Below are 21,216 nucleotides of genomic sequence, written 5' to 3'. Positions count from 1 at the left end.
ACTGGTCTCACCTCCTGCTCTCCCTTACCGCCTTCTCCTAGCCTTGCCGTGTTTCTTGCCCTTAGCTTGCCCTCCCATACCAATACAGAACGCATTTTAGGACATCCTGCAGCGAAATACCTGTCCTTCATGCAATGTCCTATGTCACTCATCGTCCAAATCTGCAGTCAAACCTCCGTCCTCTACCCTCCCTTCTCCGCCGTCAGTCATATGAACTCTGCCCTCCAGGCCTGGGAGTCAAAATAGGCCCTGCCATTCCAAGTACACAGAGGCCCAAACAGCCCCCTACCAGCCCACTATTTGGTAACTTTCTATGGAACCATACAGCAGCCCCTCTGGCATTTGCCAGAACCCACAGATTGCCAGTCCGGGCCTGCTGCCCTCAGTTCTCTTACTTCCGCCCTCGCTCACCACTTTAGAAACTTAGGGACAAGACTGTCCACTGAAAAGAGAGATCTGAGGGGGGCGTGCTGAAGAAAGAGGGTGGAGGCTGGAGGACTGAGGGCACTCAGGGCAGAGTTCGTATGACTGACGGCAGAGAAGGGAGGGTGAGTGACGGTAAAAGCACCCGATGCGCCATTCCGAAGGCATAGGACATCGCATGAAGGACAGGTATTTCGCAGCAGGATGTCCTAAAATGCGTTCCGTAGCTGGTACCTACAGCTCCCAAACAATGCGATACTCGCGGCAGCTAGAGATGTAGGTACCAGCACTGTGTTTAGCGCTACTTCCTGCATCAGCTTGTGCATTACAGCGTGGGATCTCCAGCTGCTACGGCACGCCACAAGGGACAAACGTCTTCCACCAGCGATGCCGTAAGAATTTTACTCTATGCTGGCGTTTCTTGTACATCCCTGCTCCTCCTGCTGGCAATTGTACAGCAGAGAAGCTGCGTTTTAGCCATACATACTAGATATTTACAATTCCTACAGACTCATGCCCCGCACTAGGGTTCTCCACTTCCGCCCTCACTTCGCGCACTGCTGACTTCCGCTTCCTGTTCTCCCGCTACCTGAGCCAGTGCTGCAGAGGGCTGTATTATTTGCTTCCCGGATATGTGTAGGTTTCTGTGCCTATAGATAGAGAAGGCAGGTGAGTGGGGATGTGAATCTCACGCTCAGTGGGACGGGCGGAGCAATAGTACTTCTATGCGGCTGTCACAGGCCCACTTGCTTGGGATCTGTGTGTATCAGGGATGTCCAACATCCAGTCCACCCTAAGAACAAGTGGTCGCCAGCAGACCTTTCATTTGCTATAACGTATGGCCAAAATCCCTCGGGGAAAAAAAACAGGCCCTTCCTTGTACTGAATTACAAGAGCTCTACTACCTCATAAACAGTTTCTCCTTTCTGAATAGAGGGGCAGCTTTAGGGTCGGACACAGTGGTCTCTGACCCCCAGTATCCCAGGAACCCATTGGAATATCCTATTTACAATTACATATAAGGTGTGATAGTAGATGTTTATTAATATGCACCACACATGTTTATTAATTCTGCAGATCCCACCTGAGCAGCATTGTTACAGCTGGGAGTGTGTAGAGAACTCTAATTTCTGCGACCCTTAGGGCTCCTACACACGGCCGTCTCTTTCTGCGCTCCCCTGCGTTGCGCTTTCTTCCGTTCAGCCACAGGGGAACGCAAGAGTAGCACTCAATTATTGTGAAGGGGGGCTGTACTCACACAGACGCATTTATGCTCCGAACGCAGGTGAAATGCAACATGCCGCGTCTGTGTGAGTACAGCCCCCTTCACAATAATTGAGTGCGTCTACTCCTGCGGCTGAACAGAAGAAAGCGCAACACAGGGGAGCACAGAAAGAAACGTCCGTGTGTAAGAGCCCTTAAGATAAAGTGCAACCTTTCTAACTTGAGCCCTAGCAACCTGACATGGCTGGACTGGAATTCAAAATAGGCCCTGGCATTTCAAGTACACAGAGGCCTAAACAGTGCCCTAACAGGCCCAGTAAAGCGTGACATAGCATTTTACAGTAGCCCCTCTGCCATTTACCAGAATCCAGAGATTGCCAGTCCAGGCTTGCAGGCTGCAGCTTGAGGGCAACAGGGTAAGCAACTTTGATTACATAGTATCCACTGGATTCTTTTAGTTTGGTTGAAGAAGATTTTGTCCAGATAGACCCCTCTGTACTGGTGACAAGCACTACTAGCAGACCCTTGCCAATTTTGCCACCACGCTGGAGGACTAAATTAAACTGATCTTGGACTAAGGGCAATTCACATCACGTGAAGAAAGAGGATCATATTCACAGCTCGTAAGCTGTAAAAAATCGCTTCACTCGTTTTCCATCCAGCCGTTCAATATTTAGATGACCCCTGACCTGATATCAGCTGGGGAGGTCCTAGTTTTGTTCCCATTTTGAAGATCATGGGGCAGCACTATCCTTTCAGCTTGAGCACTGTCTATATTTTTACTCTGGCCTTTGGGCCAGGACCATGCTTTTCTCAGCCCTGCCTAACAAACATACCTGGCACTTCATATACTTAACATGATGTACTTGAAAGATGTTAAAGGAATTGTTCACCTTTAAGATAACTTTTAGTATGACGTAGAGAGTGATATTCTGAGATAATTTGCAATTTGTTTCTATTTTTTATTATCAAAGGTTTTCGAGTTATTTAGCTTTTTATTCAGCAGCTCTCCAGTTTGCACTTTCAGTAATCTGGTTGCTGGGGTCCAAATTACCCTAGCAACAATGCATTGATTTGAATTAGAGACGAATATGAATAGGAGAGGGTCTGAATAGATGGATCAGTAATAAACAGTAGCCTTACAGAGCATTTGTTTTTTAGAAGGGGACAGTGACGCCCATTTGAAAGCTGCAAAGAATCAGAAGAAAAAGACAAATAACTATAAAACTATAAAAAAAATAATAATGAAAAGTTGCTTAGAATTGGCCGTTCTATAATATAAATTAAATTAAAATGAATGAGATTAATTTTAAATCTCATCAGATATTGTAGGGGCCAGTAGCTATTTTTAGATAGAAACTGTTAATATTTCTTCCACAATACTTCCTACTTCTATCCATGGTAGGTAACTAGTAGTATCCTTTTACACAGTAGCTAAACAGTACAGCATGCGTGACTTCTTTGTTACAGAGTGGTACACTGTACATTTTCCAGGATTTATATTTTAAAAAATTATTTTCTTCTGGCAATATAGTCCTGGAATTTGGGGAGATAGGGAAAGTTATTAAAAAAAAATATAAGCAACATGTGTATCAGTTGCTTTGTAAAATAAACATGCCATCCACATCTGCCTTGCATTAATTAAGATTTAAGCAAAACCATATTTACATAATTTTGTCTACTTGTGTTTTATTTAGCCCAAGATTCTTCAGTGAACATTCCTACACCATCAGTTTTTATCAAGCACAATTTTCCTGGCCTCCCTCAGGCAATAATTACATGATTCATGTTGAAAGGAGAAATCCGTCTAAAACATCTTTATTCAGTAAGGGAAGGGAAGCCAAGGGTTAATCATGTCAGAATGCGATAAAGAACTGGTGGATATGGTATGGGGTAAGAAAGCTTCCAATGGTTCGATGGACTCTGTATTCAAGCGGTGGACCCAAGGTGAGAATTTATAAAATGTATTTTTTTTAATTAGCACAATGCACATACTGTTAATAAGTCTGCTACAGTTGACAATATTGTTCTATAATACACAAAAGCCATGAATACCTTGTAAATTATATCCTTATAAACGGTGAGTTCTGATGTCATCAGTTATAAACGGTGAGTTCTGATGTCATTTCTGTCACATGACTCACCGAAACTTGTGTATTATAATATTTAAAGTACCCCCAGTTTCAAAATATGAGGATATTCAAAGTTACCACAGCGTTCCATGACCTGTATAAAAACACTAAGCCTTTGGCCTTGTGTTTTTATATGGTCATGGAACGCCTCGGTAACTTATAATATCCTTATATTTTACAATAGGGGGTACTTTATTCACTATATATACCTTTGTGAATATCAAACTAACTAACTAACTAACTAACTAACGGTGTGTCTATGAATTAATTAATCACCTCCAGCTGCATCTTAGGGACATTGTTTACTATCGCCTCTATCTGTGTTTTTCATAATTCACTTATTCAGCAGTTGGTGGTTATTTACTTGGTGCCAGAATGGGATTTTAAGTGCTATTGTCAGTAGTAGGAATTTTGTTTTCATTGAAGGGGCAGTATACACAATTGTTCCACATGAGAGCAATGAAGGGTTGTGCTGAACAAGCTTTTTGCCTATTGTTTGCAACTTAAAAAAAATATATGTTGCTTTTGTTATATTCGTGAGATAAACAGTGAATAATTAATCTCCCTGCATAATGGAACCATGTTTATATATAAAACTGGGGGGTGGGGTTTCATTTTTGCAGAGCACATTATTCTTGTGTGCACACAAAATTTATCTCTATTACTACTTTACAATAAAAAAAATTTAGAAATTGTTATCATGTTAGGCTTTTCTTGCAGATAAAACAAAACTTTGTCCTCTATGCTGAAACTATTTCAATATTTAACTGAGCATTTTCTGATAAACTTAAAAACCTATGACAAAGGTAGAAGTAATATCTGGGTTTGGCTCCAGGGGTATAGTTGCTATTTGTATAGCCACTTATTTATAATGTAAATCCTGGATTCGGTACATCCCTACATTATACCATTTAAGTCAGTTTGAGTCTTCAAAAATGATTACATTCACATTGAAATCCCAGAGTAACCTAATCCATATATATTAGTAGCGTGAACAGCAGCCTCTGTGCATCTTAATTCTGACCATATTAGTCTGACTTTGGAGAGGCCTGAATACCCTTTGTGTTCCTGAATCCGTTAAATTGACGCACTCAAAATTGGAAGATTTTTAATCTTTAATCTGACTGTAATAATCACACCATGAAAACGCACTGCCACTCAATGAGGGAAAGTGATGTGTCCTGTGAAATACTGCATTAACATCAACAATAACTACTTCTAATAGCTTTTTAAATCTATTACTAGGCTTTGTCTTCAGTGCTACGGAACCAACAGCATTAGAGCAATTTGAAGGTGGCCCATGTGCTGTGCTTGCACCCGTACAGGTAAATTGCCATCCAATTTTTCTTCTCTCTACCAATTCCGACTGTAAAATAGAGATATTTTAAATGAGAATGAAAGCCTGGCATAAAACATATTTTTCCCTGAGAGCCTTCCCTTTCCCTACCAGAAACACAGCAGTTGGCCTCTCCAAATTTTTTTCATTCCTGAACTTCACCCTTTGTTGTTGGCAGTGAATATTGTCTAAAGGCATTGTCACTAGCCAGCAGGGTTTTAGCAATAGGGGGGAGTTACAGACTACTGTAACAAGAGGAGGACCCCTTAAATGTATGTTACTGCTTCACAGAGTATGGGGTTATTGGGCCCAGTAATTTCTGTTTATGCCAAACAGTCCACTTTTCAAGCAAGAAGAGTTTAGGGTTAGTGCCTCATAAGGAGCAATGAAGGTCAGTTTTGTGCTTTCTGGCCTCACAACTTTTTATTCAAATAGAAAAAGTAACCATATATTTAAATATTTTTTTTTCAATAGAAATCACATTGACTAAATATTACATGTTTCACTTATAGGGAAAAAACTTTTTTTTATGATTGTACAGTTTTTTCCACTGATATAGGGATTTGGAAAAACAAAGAAATGTTTATCTTGCATTTATTTTTCTATTCTTTGCAGTTAAACCTTTCCAGCACACTAAGGAGCAGATTTATTAAAAATTCAAAAATTTGAATTAGATTTTTTTTTTTTATGGTCAAAACTGTCAAATTCGACTAGGGAGTTATCCATACTCTATTCAAGTTTTTTTAAAAAAAATTCAAATTAGATTTTGGAGATTTATCATACTCTGGCCCTAAGATTTTGAAGTCGACTATTCACCACCTAAAACCTGCTGAATTGCTGTTTAAGTCAATGGGAGAGGACCAGAGATCAATTTGGAGATGTTTGCAGCCGTGACATTTGTGGGTTTTTTCAAATTCATTTCGATTTTGTAATAAATTTCGATTGGTTGAATTTAGAATTTATGGGAGTTTAAAAAAAAAACAAAAAAAAAACTTGCATGAATTCAAATTTGACCCTTGATAAATGTGCCTCCCAATATTCAGTGTATGTATTTTTCCATGTGGCAGTTGATGTACTCATTAATTGGTTGCTTGATTGTTGATTGTTTATTTTTGTAGGCTTTTCTTCTAAAAAGGCAATTGTTTAACACCGAGCATTCTAACTGGAGGTCTTGCCAAGGTAATAAAATCTCTTATAATCTCTTATAATTGATGCAAAGCTTTCCATGCCTTTAAAATATTGTTTTTCTGTAAGTAATGTTTCTTTGACATGGTGCACCACTCGTAATGTATCATACCATTAGTAGGATAACCACAGATACTTGTTATTCCCATCTTTATTCCTTCAATGAAACATTAACCGCTTTCCTAAAACAACCTATTAGGGTTTGTATTTAGCATTGAGCTTCCACATGTTGACTTGAGCTCATTATATGTCAAGTCAAGAATTTTGGTACAAAAAACATGCAAACATGTTGCATTTCTAAGTACATATTAATGCCCACAGTGCAGTATTTTTATTCCTGGGATGCACCAATTATCAGTGGGTAAATCACATCATTCCTTCTCTTTTATATTTTATACTTTTATTTCAAGGGAAATGTCCCAATGAGGACCAAAACGTTGGACTTTTATACAATAAATCAAAAATAAAAGGGCAAAGATTTTTTAAGGGGGTGCCGGTTTAAGGATTTATAACTGTGCACCCCAGTCTCACACAAAGGTTGTTGAGCCTTAAAGTGCAGAATTGCTTTTATCTATGCTTCTGTTCTTTGTTGTTTATTGGAAATCTTCATTTTTTTCTCCTTTGCCAGATGAAGAGCAGAAAGACATTTTATGCCAAACACTAAGTGATATTCTTGAAATGGTTAGCTTGAATTCAAATTCGTACTGCTTGGCAAGCTGGCTTAAAGGGAAAGCTACACAGGAGACAGAGTCGGAGAATCCTGCAGAATCCAGTCAGCAAATCGAGCAGCCTTGTAAGATGTCCTGTTTTTATATGGCTAACTTTCTTACTTATGCGTTTTTCAGTTTCTTATCAGGATGGCTACAGTTCTCCACATGCATTTGTTTCTAAATTTAGGTTAGCAGTACATGGTTCGTGTTGTCAAAAAAAACCAAGGAAATTATTCTACTAAATATCATTTTACTCTAATGTACATGTTATCCCACAGCTAAGTTCAGATCTTATAGGCTGTGTTCCAACAGCTGCTATAGGCACCATCTCTCCCTACTATACCTGCTATCCCACAGTCACACTCCCTTCCCAGAGACTATTATCCCACTGTTACTATAGGCACCATCTCTCCCTATTATACCTGCTATCCCACAGTCACACTCCCTTCCCAGAGACTATTATCCCACTGCTACTATAGGCACCATCTCTCCTTACTATACCTGCTATGCCACAGTTCCTTCCCAGAGATTATTATCCCATTGCTACTATAGGCACCATCACTCCCTACTATACCTGCTATCCCACAGCCGCACTCCCTTCCCAGAGACTATTATCCCACTGCTACTATAGGCACCATCACTCCCTACTATACCTGCTACCCCACAGGCACACTCCCTTCCCAGAGACTATTATCCCACTTCTACTATAGGCACCATCTCTCCCTACTATACCTGCTATCCCACAGTCACACTCCCTTCCCAGAGACTATTATCTCACTGTTACTATAGGCACCATCTCCCCCTACTATTCCTGCTATCCCACAGTCTCTTCCCAGAGACTATTGTCCCACTGCTACTATAGGCACCATCTCTCCTTACTATATCTGCTATCCTACAGCTACAGTCCCTTCCCAGAGACTATTATCCCACTGTTACTATAGGCACCATCTCTCCCTACTATTCCTGCTATCCCACAGTCTCTTCCCAGAGACTATTGTCCCACTGCTACTATAGGCACCATCTCTCCTTACTATACCTGCTATCCCACAGTCACACTCCCTTCCCAGAGACTATTATCCCACTGTTACTATAGGCACCATCTCTCCCTACTATATCTGCTATCCCACAGCTACAGTCCCTTCCCAGAGACTATTATCCCACTGCTACTGTAGGCACCATCTCTCTCTACTATACCTGCTATCCCACAGTCACACTCCCTTCCCAGAGACTATTATCCCACTGTTACTATAGGCACCATCTCTCCCTACTATACCTGCTATCCCACAGTCCCATCCCAGAGACTATTATCCACTGTTACTATAGGCACCATCTCTCCCTACTATACCTGCTATCCCACAGCTACACTCACTACTATAGGCACCATCTCTCCTTGCTATACCTGCTATCCCACAGCCACAGTCCCTTCCCAGAGACTATTATCACACTGCTACTATAGGCACCATCTCTCCCTACTATACCTGATATCCCACAGTCACACTCCCTTCCCAGAAACTATTGTCCTACTGCTACTAAAGGCACCATCTCTCCTTACTATATCTGCTATCCCATAGCTACAGTCCATTCCCAGAGACTATTATCCATCTATTGTTCCTTCTGCTGTACACCCACATTGTCTTCCACAATGCAATATTGAGCTCTGCCACATACTTCCTTCCTATAGTTCTGGCTCTACTGAGTTCCACTATGTGAGAAGTAAAGAGCAGTCACATTTTCTTGTATTTCATGCAGCCATCTCCCCAGGTTGGAGTGGGGGTGATGGCTGCTGTACCTGTATATTAAAGAGATCCTGACACCAGAAAATAACCTTTTTTTATATCCATCATAACATTATCTTTGAATGCTATTTATAATTTTGCCATAAAAGTATTTGCCTGCTGCTTTTACATTAACTTTCTATATGTAGTTTTTAATGTAGATTAATATTTTAAAAAGAAAATTTTGTGTCAGTATCACTTTAACACTAACCAAAACAGTATGTTTCACTCTGGAACTTTATTTGCCCTCTGAATGCTTTATTAAACCACTATTTTCTTCATGCTTCAAACAACACTGTTAGGTGTTGTGTTTTTCAGATGTTACGTTACAACTCCTCTATACACTGTACCGTAATACTTTTAAGAGCATAATTTGACCTTGGATTCAGATCTATTCTGTTTCCTTCTTGTGTCAAGCAGAGGGCTGCCTGTACCAGGAGATGCCAGCGTAGCCTAGTTAAGGTTCATTTAGAGGCAAATTTATCAAAGGTCGAATTTCAAATTCATGTGAGTTTTTAAAAACTCCCATAAATTCGAAATTTGACCAATTTTTAAAACTCGGGTGAATTAAATCAACTCGAAAAAAGGGAATCATATTTTACGAAAAAAACTTGAATATCAGGAAGGCTGCAAACAACTTCAAATTGATCCCTGGAAGTCTCCCATTGATTTAAACAGCAATTCGGCAGGTTTTAGGTGGCGAATAGTCAAATTCAAGTTCTTAAAGGGTATGATAAATCTTGAAAATCTAATTTGAATTTTTTAAAATACTTGATTCGAATTTGATTAACTCCCTAGTTGAATTTGACAGTTTTGACCATAAAAAAGTAAAAAAATTCTAACTTTCAATTCGACTCTTGATAAATCTGCCCCTTACTGTTTGAGATACCAACAGGCCGGCTATTTACCTGATTTTGGTGCATCTTCCGTTTATTAATCAGTGGAAACCAAAAGAGCTGAAAAGCATGAAGTAGTGTTCTGGCTATTATGTTACATATCCAGTCACTCCAGCCTTTATACATTACATTTTTGCCTAACTAACTATATTAGAAACATGTTTTATTTTGCACAGGCTATCTATTTACCCAGTTTTTATTTTTTATACTGAACAATTTGTTTAAATGTAACGTTGCTTGTATGGAGGAGAAGTGACGATAGCATCACCACAGTGCTTTACTTTGCAAGTATGTATATATATATGACTTTGTTCTGCCAAATATTTTCAGTAAATAGATACAGTACAAGCAATGGATTTGCATCATTTTAAAATCTTTTTCTGTTTCATTGAGCTGAATTACCACCGCTGTTTGTATGTTTTTGTGTGTACAGTATTTTAATTGCTGTGTGTAGTGCTGAAAGGTGTCTTTTGTATGTAGCTGCCTTGGCTGCAGAGGAGCTTGGCTTTGAGCGATTTCATGCATTAATTCAGTAAGTAACTCGTTAAAGCATTTCAACTGTCTTGTATTATTTATATTGCCTGATTTAAACCAGTTTAGCTTGGGAGATTGTAGCATATCAATTTTAGCTATTTATAGGGCCAGTAAAATCATCAAGGCTTTGAAAGCAATTATTTACATATACACTTTACGCATAAATGTGGTACACACACACTTGGTTTTAAATAGGGATGCAATCCAGATTCGGTTCAGGATTCGGCCAGATTCAGCCTTTTTCAGCAGGATTCGGCCAAATCCTACTGCCAAACCGAATGCCAATCCTAATTTGCATATGCCATTTAGGGGCAGGTAGGGAAATCCCGTGACTTTTTGTCATAAAACAATTAAGTAAAAAATGGTTTACACTTCCCACCCCTAATTTGCATATACAAAGTAGGATTTGGTTCGTTATGCGGCCGAATCTTTCACAAGATTTGGGGGTTCGGCCGACTCTAAAATAGTGGATTCGGTGCAACCCTAGTTTTACATCTGCTTAGTAAAATGGATGGAGTAAATATGAGATCAAAGCAGAGCCTATTATGACGGGAAAAAATATATATATATTTTTATTTTACCATCCCTATAAGCATTTACCCCCATATGTAATAAAAGGCACTAAGTTTGCCCAGGAGCAGTAACCCATAGCAACCAATAAAATGTTTTCTTTTAAACAGGTGACCAGTAAATTCTACCTGCTGAAAACATGTTAGGAATGTTAGTCACGGAGATAGATATAAGCGGGTTGCCATATACATGAAGGGTCCTAGCATATTGCAGATTTCATTGGTGCAGCTCCTGTGGTGTCCCTGAGAAAGTAATAGCAATTTATGCATCAATGGAGATGATGCATTGTCCGCATCTGGCGGTACCCGTATAATATAAATTACATTTGTCACTTTTTGCCCTGTTTATACTTGAGAAAGAGAGACTAAATGTATTCCTATTCTAAATGGGCCGTTCAATGTTCAGTTTGCTAAGGATGAAAAATAATGGATGCATCTGGAAATAGTTTAAGGGATTCTGTCTAGATTTTTGTGGTGTAATCTTTATATCTGAATTACACTGCAAATAATTCACTCTACCATGTAAAATTTCATAACCCAACAAGGGTAGGCACCATCTTAGTTTATTTTGCCTGGTCATGTGCTTTCAGAAAGAGCCAGTGCTGAACTATGGAACTGCTTTCTGGCAGTCTGTTGTTTCTCCTACTCAGTGTAACTGAAGGAGTCGCAGTGGGACTTTGATTTTAATATTGAGTACTGTTCTTATATCTACCAGGGAGCTGTTATCTGGTTACCTTCCTATTCTGAACTGCTGGGGGGAAAGGGAGGTGGGTGATATCACTCCAACTTGCAGTGCAGCAGTAAAGAGGGACTGAAGTTTATCAGAGCACAAGTCACTTGACTGGGGGCAGCTGGGAAACTGACAATATGTCTAGCCCCATGTCAGATTTTAAAACTAAATATTAAAAAATCTGTTTGCTCTTTTGAAAAAAGGATTTAGTACAGAAGTTTACTGGAGCAGCACTATTAACTGATACATTTTGAAAAAATCATTCTTCCCGTGACAGAATCCCTTTAAAAAAGCAGAGTCATCGCTGCCTATTAATGCTAATGCTAATTATACCCTATTTTAGTGTAGCCTTTGAAGAATACAAATCACCCTTTAGAAGTGCTTCTCACTGGGTCCCCACCCCTCACTGATCAGATGGGGATAGCACAATTGCCATAGATGAAAAACAGCATTTGTTTTGGGTGTAAAGGTGGCCATACATGGAGAGATCCGCTCGTTTGGCAATGTCGCCAAACGAACGGATCTCTCTCCGATATGCCCACCTTGAGGTGGGCAATATCATGCCCGATTCCCTAACGAATGGGAATGGCTGGTCGGATCGCGGGACCGCATCAAAGAACAGATGCGGCCACAATCCAACGGGATTTTTTGTCCCATCCGATCGAGATCTGAACGACTTTCGGCCATATCTCGATCGTGGAAGCCCGTCAGGGGACCCCATACACGGGCCAATAAGCTGCTGACTTGGTCAGTCGGCAGCTTTTATCGGCCCGTGTATGGCCACCTTAAGGCAGATTCTGTGGCAGAGGAGGGTAGGAGAGGGACTAAAATTAGTTTGGCAGGGTATTTTTACTATTGCATTTGCTTCACTTATTGAGTTTACTATAAGGGTATAGCTTATTTCATTCAGATTTGGAATGCATTAACTATATGAGTTCAGATGAACTGAGATGCACTTTATGTAGTTTGTGTAGAATAAATTATAAACCGTATGGTTGCTTCTAATTTTAAGTAAGAAAAAAAGTGGGAAATAGTATACAAACATACGGTAAGTGAGTTACTTTCTAGACTGGATCTTCAGGCTTGGTTGGGGTGCTGAAGTTACATTCATACCCTGTTAAATTTCTAAGCTTGCTGATTCTATTTGTCTTTATTTTCTTCATGTTTGCAGTCATGAACTGTTGTCTTGAAACTCTGGTAAAGAAGTATATGGCATGTTCATTATTTGTATGTGTATTTCATTTCTTTATAGAAAAAGAAAATTTAACAGTTTAAGTGAATTCAAGGAAGCCATTCTGGAAAGCTATTTGACATGGAGAAACAAGTATGGTGTCCTGCTTTTCCTGTATTCTGTCATTCTCACTAAGGTTTGTTTCATGTTTAATTATGTACACATGGAAACATGTGTATATATAGTTTATTTATTATGTTTATGTATGGTAGTTTATTGCTGTTCAACCTGCTGTCCTATAGGTGGCATTATAGGGGTTGTTTACGTTTGATTTCATTTTTAGTATGATGTAGAAAGTGATACTCTGAGACAATTTGAAAATGATTTTTTATTTTTTGTGTTTTTTTAGTTATTTCACTTTTTATTCAGCAGCTCTCCAGTTTGCAATTCCAGCAGTCTGGTTGCTAGGGTCCAAATTACCCTAGCAACCATGCACTGATTTGAAAATAGAATGATCTATGAATAGGAGAGGACCTGAATAGAAACACGAGTGATGCAAAAGTAGCAATAACAATAAATCTGTAGCGTTACAAAGAAATGTGGGTTTAGATGGGGTCAGTGACCCCCATTTGAAAGCTGGAAAGAATCAGAAGAAGAAGACAAATAATTAAAAAACTATAAAAAGAAAAATAATGAAGACCAATTGAAATGCTTAGAATTGGCCATTCTATATCATACTAAAAGTTAGACCCTCCGAATTTGCCTGTAATCTGCTCCTTATTTTGGCATTTGTATGCATATAGAACACAACGGGGAATGCTCAAAATGTTTTGATGAAAGGATTTTGATGTTTTGATTGATCAGTATAGGATGTCATCGGCTCATTTGGCAAGATTGCCAAACAAGCAGATATTTGTCTGTTTTGGCTACTGACAAACCAGCCACATTGGCTTGATCTAATTGACTGGCCCTTCACCCTGGTGCCTAGACAGACCTTTGAGAGAGAAGGAGAGAAGCACATGAGCACTCTGATGTCCTTGTCCAATGGGATTTTGTAAGTTGCCCAATAGATATGATTTTTGCCCAGATATCACTCTGCCATATGTCATCAGGTGGGCCCCATACAACGGCTGGTAACTTGCTGACTCAGCTTTTATCAGCCCCTGTATGGCCACCTTTACTCTGGACCCTGCCTGAAGCATACTGGCTTTCCAAACCTAGGGCAAAAAGTCATAATTCCTGGCTGTGTATTACAGTGTCGCTTCATTGGGTTTATGTACCCTTATGAAATTCCCCAATCAATGAATTACACCTTTAAAGGAGAACTACACCCTAGAAATGAATTGCTAAAAATGGCATATTTTATATACTGAACTTATTGCACCAGGCTAAAGTTTCAGCTTCTCAATAGCAGCAATGAGCCAGGACTTCAAACTAGTGGTCATTACAAATTATGAAGCAGAAAATGAGGTTTGTCTGTAATATAAGCTAATGCTACAGGGCTGATTATTAAATTCTGATTCTGGTTGCACTGGTTTCTGTGCTGCCATGTAGTAATTATCTGTTTTAATCACTAATCAGCCTTATATTGTGACATATCTATTCTATATGTACTGTATATTGTGAGTGGGTCCCTAAGCTCAGTAAGTGACAGCAGCACAGAGCATGTGTAGTGAATCAGCAGAAAAGAAGATGAGGAGCTACTGGGGCATCTTTAGAGGTACAGATCTTTACTGCTAAAGTACCCTTATTTAATTCCCCAATGAAGTAACCCTGTAATACACAGCCAGGATTTGTCACTATTCCCACTATTATATTTATTGCAGTCATGTTGAAAAAGGGGTATACTGCCCCTTCAATAAGCATTTACAGTATGCCATGTGTAAATGTATAATTATGGGTAGTCAGACCTATAATAAAAATGCCAATTGTAGTAGGTGTAAATACAGCATTTTTACTGCATTTTACAAGGTTTCTAACCACTAGGTATTATTTTGTGTCTAATTAAAGATACTCTGGGTGCATGTTTTAAAAACTCAAGTATGCATTTGTGCTTACTATCCCTTAGTTTCATGACACAAATCCAGAGTCTCAGATTGATTTAATACAATTACAGGAGGCACAAACACATTTTCTTTGCCAACTTTTACATAAGCCTTTAACATATTGTGACGGAGTCTCTGGGCAGATTTGGAAGTAAGATTAAACCATTTTATGACAAACACCAGGAATTTCAAGCCTTTCTATCAAGGGCTCAGGTGCTAGTCATGTTAGTTGTTTTTATTCCACAATTTTTTTTAACTGCGTTTTCAAAATTGACCATTGACCCCAAATAACACAGAGGGAATCACTATAGTCTACCAGTGTCCCCTGTCTATTATAAACACAACTTAATTGTAATTCTTTGGTGTATATTGTGAGCGATATTCCAAATCATTGTTAAAAAAATAAAAATTCCCCCAGTGGAAAATATTTATTTATTAAGTGTCAGTAAAGTAGTAATGTTTTTGAACTAACCTAATTCCTGAACTTTGCTGCAAATGTGTTTGAGATGTCCTGTAGTAAAGAGCCAAGCATTATAATTATTTATTGAATGATCCTGACTTCCAGGTTTCTTTTTTCAGGGAATTGAAAATGTTAAAAATGAAACTGAAGATGCAGAACGGCCTTTAATCGACCCTTTGTATGGGCATGGCAGGTAAATCTGGAGCTAATAAAACTGTACAACCCGGAGAATTATATATACAGATATAGGATCCCTTATCCGGAAACCTGATATCCAGAAAGCTCCGAATTACGGAATGGCTGTCTCCCATAGACTCCATTTTATCCAAATAATCCACATTTTTAAAAATGATTTCCTCTGTAATAATAAAACAGTAGCTTGTACTTGATCCCAACTAAGATATAATTAATCCTTATTGGAAGCAAAACCAGCCTTTTGGGTTTATTTAATGTTTAAATTAATTTCTAGTAGACAAAGGCTTGAGGACCCAAATTACGGAAAGATCTGTTATCTAGAAAACACCAGGTCCCAAGCATTCTGGATAACAGGTCCCATACATATATATATTTCATTTACTAAGAGACAGTGGGGCATGTTTATCAAAAAGTGAAGTCAGAAATTCTGCCACTCTCCATAAATTTCTCTGGGATTTTTAAAAGTGTATTTATCAATGGGGGAAAGTGATAAATATGCCTTCCAAAATGCCATAGAAAATTAATGGAGAGAGGTGGTATGTCACTCTAGCCGGCGGCAAAATTTTGGCGAAACGAAACGGGCCAAATTGGCCCATCCCATTCAGCCATCACAGTAGTTTCCTTTCTAGTTGTTCAGTCTACAATTTGCATGGTGACTTTTAAATGTAATTTTACAATAAAGTTTTATTCCTTTCAGCCAAAGTTTAATCAACCTACTCCTAACTGGACATGCTGTTTCCAATGTGTGGGATGGGGATCGGGAATGCTCAGGGATGAGTAAGTAATCATTCCTTTTTATTGCACTTTGAGTCAGGTGAAATGCTTCTTTTAAATGTAGCATATATCTGTGCCATTATAAGTGTGGTGTGTAACTCCAATAATGGGCCAGCAGATGGAGCAGCATCCTCGTTTCACCTCATTTCCAAGGTACCAGATTGTGTAAGTAACTGTTAGTCCGATTACACCGTTAGAGTAAGGGCACACATGAAGATTCAGGGAGATTTAGTCTCCCGGCGACAAATTGCCTCTTCTTCTGGCTACTTATCTCCCCTTAAAGCCTTCCTGCCGGCTAGAATCTAAATCGCCAGCGGGATGGCACTCAGAGCACTTCGTTTTCCAAAGTCGTCCGAAGTTTCCTGACTTCGGAAAGCTAATGCGCTCCGAGTGCCAAGGAAGGCTTTTCTGGGAGATTAGTCGCCCGAAGAAGAGGAGGTTTATTGCCAGGGCGACTAAATCTCCCCGAATCTTTGCATCTGTCTCTGCCGTAAAATTACTTTATCATTCCAGATAGGATAGGACAATCCTTGTTTTTAACATATTGCATCTGTCTGATTAATTGTGTTTCGTCTTTTAAGTATGTGAACAAAGCTTAGCTATAAAGATTTACTAAAGGTGAACTAAATACATATCATGTTATTGACCTGTGACTTCCTTGATAAAGATGCTTTTGAGGTAATCCAGAGTGCCCAAAGGAAACCTACACAGGTACAGGGAGCAAATATGAAGTCCATGCTGTTAAACCCAAGCCCAGAGAGCTGCAAAACAGCAGTGCTACCATACATAATGCTAATTATGCTAATACATAATGGTACCTGCGCTAGGAATCACTGTGTAAGACATATTTAAATAACTTAGAAGGCATAATGAACATTCTGATCACTTTCACTATGACCCACACGTGCAAATTTTAATTTGTTATTGGAACAAAATTGGTCATTTTTACCAGCGGCGATCTGTTGGTGGCACTATCAGTTCCTGAAATTATCTGTAGTCTGAAATTATCTCTAGTGTTAACTGATTTTGCTTTATAAGCCTAGCTTTTTACACATTTGGATTCCATCCAAACCATATAATTTCAAACCAAGGCCTTTAAAATGCTAAGTCTGGCTGGTAACCATTCAGTTCAATTCGATTTGACTGCAAATCATACCCTAGCACTGCAAGGTAAAAGTGGTGACTGCAGCACCATGCTGGTTAGTGCCTCTTTAAGGGCTACGTAAATACTTTAAAAAGAGTAAACACAGGTGTTTGACAATAAATGGCTTCAGCCAACCACTAACCATGAGTGAAAGAAAAGTTGTTGTGTTATCATTCATATTCTCTGAAATATTATTAAGAAATCAGAAATTCTGCCAGGGTATGTAAACTTATGAGCAAAACTGTATATATTGATCCAAATGTTGATAAACAATGATGATAGTGAAAGGTATTTGTGTCCACATAAGCTCCATGTGAGTGCCCAGAGCCCTCTGATGAATTGTTTGCAGTTGACATAAGGGAGCCCTGAAATGAGAAGACGCCTGGTCTTGGACTTTCAGGGTTCCCTTAGCATGTTATATAAATATACGCCACTAACTTGCACTCCAACTTGCATGCAATTAGCCAAAATGAACTTCCATGTCGGTGCATAGTGTGTAAGTTGCAATGGAAACTACTTAGGATGCGCCCACTGTGTCTGAGCAACAGTATTTTGCCAGAGGCTACACTGTGCACCAGTTAGGTCCCTGCTAGAGTCCTGCAGCGGGTTGGGTACCTGCGGGTTACCCGCAAAAGAGTGGGTAACCTGCGGGTTGAGAGTAGAATTTTCGGGTGCAGATATAGACGCGGGTCGTGTTGCAGGTCTTCTCAATAGCGAGTTTTATTCCTTTACATATGTTTTAAAAACTTTTTTCTGACCACACCTATGTCTAATGATGTCACTTCTGGTTTACAATGACAGCACTTCCTTTTTTCTTGATGTTCAGCGGGTCGGGTACAGGACTCTAGTCCCTACCACTACTTTCATACAGCTGCATTGTGGCCAGAAAGATATTTGGGGTAATTTAAAATATACACACTGTGTTCAATGCAAAAAAAGAGGCTGCAGTAGGCCATTTTTTTTGCATACTGCTTGGGACATTGCGTGAATAGCTCCAGTCACCTGTGCTGCAAAACAGAGACTGTGTTAGATTCAAAGTGGGCAGATGGCGGGTGGGGGGGGGGGCATGTAGCCTTTCCACACCTAACTTGCATGCCATTTGCCATCCGGTTCTCCGTTCAGAAATCAGCAGCTCCAGGAGGTAGCAAGTCCTATTAAATGAGCACTAAGAGGTGCAATCTTCAGCCCCTTAGTGCTCTTGCATTTGCCCAATCCCCCTGAGTTATAAATGCAACCTATTATATTACACAGAAGTTTGTAAGATTATTTTCTGAATGTATAGGTTTTGGCAATCTGTCTTGAGTCTTCTTTGGTTTCTTGTGAGTTCCACTCACTTAATTATGACTTGCCTGGTACAGATTATAAACCTTACAAGGCACATCTAAGAAAATAGTTTCCACGTATTGTGCACTAATGAGCCAAGAATTTGCTTGAGGCTAGGTTGGAAAAGTAGACCCCAAAGATCGAAGAAGTTCAGAAGAAAGGACTAAATTGGGATAAGAGTAAGATAAGGTCCCCTCCTAGTACCAGATTTCTTTTGCTGTTTAAATTTAGGAAAGAAGCAAAGTTAATAAAGAGGTGGGTAACAATTATGTAGATAGAATATACACTATGAACAATAAATAATAAAAAATTATATTTGCTAATGTTATTTAATTTTGTTTTTTTTGTCAGAACTTCTTGGTATTCACAGCCAAGCAGACGTGGGCTTCCTGACATTAATTGAGTCATTTCGGTTTTGCAAGGTAACCTTTCTGCTAAACTCTTTTACACAAGTGCCTTCCGTGAATTAAAACCGGCCTTCTGAAAAGTTTTCTCCCCTCCAAAGTATTAAATGTTCTATAATAAATGAGTTGTTGCTACCAAATACTAGACTTGGAGTAAGCATGACACAATAACTTCCTGCAGTGTTCCTGGTCTCCTGTGTACCATACAGGATGCAACTCTCAGAGAATGGGAATTTTGTGTGATCGTTTCACTGCGTGTGAGGTTTGTTTTATTCCTGTTACCTAGCATAGCCTTGTATGAATCAAGTTAGTTTCTTCTAATATGCCAGATTAGTATGGTGCATGCCAAATGTTGATGAAAGCAGTGATGTTGTGTACAATTTAAATTATACAATATATTTCAGATATTAATATCCAGAAAACCTCAGGTCCTGAGCAATATGTATAACAGGTCACATACCTATATTTGTACCTGGATATGCAGTCATATGAAAAAGTTTGGGAACCCCTCACTGCCTGCATAATAATTTACTCCACTTTCAACAAAAAGATAACAGTTGTATGTCCTTAATTTCCTAGGAACATCTGAGCACTGGGTTGTTTTCTGAACAAAGATTTTTAGTGAAGCAGTATTCAGTTGTATGATATTAAATCAAATGTGAAAAACTGGCTGTGCAAAAATGTGGGTACTCTTGTGATTTTGCTAATTTGAATGCATGTAACTGCTCAATACTGATTACTGGCAACACCAAATTGGTTGGATTAGCTCGTTAAGCCTCGAACTTCATAGGCAGGTGTGTCCAGTCATGAGAAAAGGTATTTAAGGTGGCCAATTGCAAGTTGTGCTTCTGTTTGACTCTCCTCTGAAGAGTGACATCATGGGATCCTCAAAACAACTCTCAAAAGATTTGAAAACAAAGATTGTTCAGTATCATGGTTAAGGGTAAGGCTATAAAAAGCTATATCAGAGGTTTAAACTGTCCGTTTCAACTGTAAGGAAAGTAATCAGGAAATGGAAGGCCACAGGCACAGTTGCTGTAAAACCCAGGTCTGGCAGGCCAAGAAAAATACAGGAGCTGCGTATGGGCAAGTCACACCATTCACAACCCAAAGATCACCTCCAAAGACCTGCAAGAAATCTTGCTGCAGATGGTGTATTTGTACATCGTTCTACAATTCAGCACAATATGCAAAAAGCAAATCTGTATGGCAGGGTGATGAGAAAAGAAACCCTTTCTGCACTCACGCCATAAACAGAGCCGCTTGTATGCAAAAGCTCATTTAGACAAGCCACAGTCATTTTGGAACAAAGTGGTTTGGACTGATGAGACAATAATTGAGTTATTTGGTCATAAAAAAATGGTGGAAGAAGAACACCATTCCAAGAAAATGCTGCTGTCTACTGTCAAATTTGGTGGATGTTCCATCATGCTGTGGGGCTAGTTCAGGGACTGGGGCCCTTGTTAAAGTCGAGGGTCGGATGAATTTAACCCAATAACAAATTCTTTAGGATAATGTTTCAGCATCAGTCACAGTTTAAGTTATGCTACGCTACGTTACGTTTCCATAAGGCATGTTGTATATTAAAGGGAAGTTGCTACTGTGAAAGCTCAGCCTATGATAAACAAAACTCCAAAGAATTAAGAGGGGTTCCCAAACTTTTTTCATATGACTTTATAATATGATATATTTTGTTGGTCTCATCTCTTTGTTCCTCTCATATGGGGAGAAAAGATTTGGATCTGAGAGGGAATAGCATTGGGTGGCACCAAAACCACATACAAACCAAACTTTTTGAAATTAAACCTAATATGAGAAATATACACAAGTGTTTTGTGCCCAAATTCTGCATTCACAATGGCAGGGAAGTCAGTGGGTGCCTGCACACGTTATTTGTCTTAGTATTGTAATTTTTTCACTGTGGGAGAAAATGTGATGTCTGACAGCAATAGATGCTTTTGCAACTTAAAATGTAGGCGAGTTGATATGCTATTTTTTACTTCTCAGTTTTATAAGTTTGGTGACAATGGGCTGCGTAGAAAGTGTGCCAGAAATGTCTGCATTGTTTTTTGTTTTTTTAACACAGCTGTAAAAGTTTGGCCCTAAATGTACCTACTACTGTATATTTGATCACCTTTTCCTCCCAATCTCCTCTTGTGCTTAAATTGTTTTAACTCCTGTTTATA

At 39.2% G+C, this 21,216-nt stretch overlaps 1 protein-coding gene across 4 annotated transcripts in view; it reads left to right on the top strand.

Moving 5' to 3' along the window:
* The first annotated feature begins 473 nt into the window (after positions 1-473).
* mindy3.S (MINDY lysine 48 deubiquitinase 3 S homeolog) overlaps positions 474-21,216 on the top strand; it is a 54,502-nt gene continuing 33,759 nt past the window's right edge. Inside the window, exons 1-10 of one of the 4 annotated variants that reach the window (XM_018269149.2) lie at positions 474-612; positions 3,345-3,594; positions 5,025-5,104; positions 6,234-6,294; positions 6,929-7,093; positions 10,162-10,213; positions 12,767-12,881; positions 15,310-15,383; positions 16,083-16,162; positions 18,978-19,048. In XM_018269149.2, coding sequence (XP_018124638.1) covers positions 3,501-3,594; positions 5,025-5,104; positions 6,234-6,294; positions 6,929-7,093; positions 10,162-10,213; positions 12,767-12,881; positions 15,310-15,383; positions 16,083-16,162; positions 18,978-19,048 — 792 coding nt within the window. In that variant the 5' untranslated portion in view covers positions 474-612; positions 3,345-3,500. Of the gene's footprint in view, positions 613-687; positions 816-923; positions 1,093-3,344; positions 3,595-5,024; positions 5,105-6,233; positions 6,295-6,928; positions 7,094-10,161; positions 10,214-12,766; positions 12,882-15,309; positions 15,384-16,082; positions 16,163-18,977; positions 19,049-21,216 lie in introns of those variants that run through there. The other 3 variants (XM_018269151.2, XM_018269152.2, XM_018269148.2) reach the window with 3 other exon arrangements.

The sequence above is a fragment of the Xenopus laevis genome, chromosome 6S (assembly GCF_017654675.1).
Source record: "Xenopus laevis strain J_2021 chromosome 6S, Xenopus_laevis_v10.1, whole genome shotgun sequence".
Lineage (NCBI taxonomy): Eukaryota > Metazoa > Chordata > Amphibia > Anura > Pipidae > Xenopus > Xenopus laevis.
The sequence above is the reverse complement of the archived record's forward strand: the minus strand, read 5'-3'. Positions and strand labels throughout refer to the sequence as shown.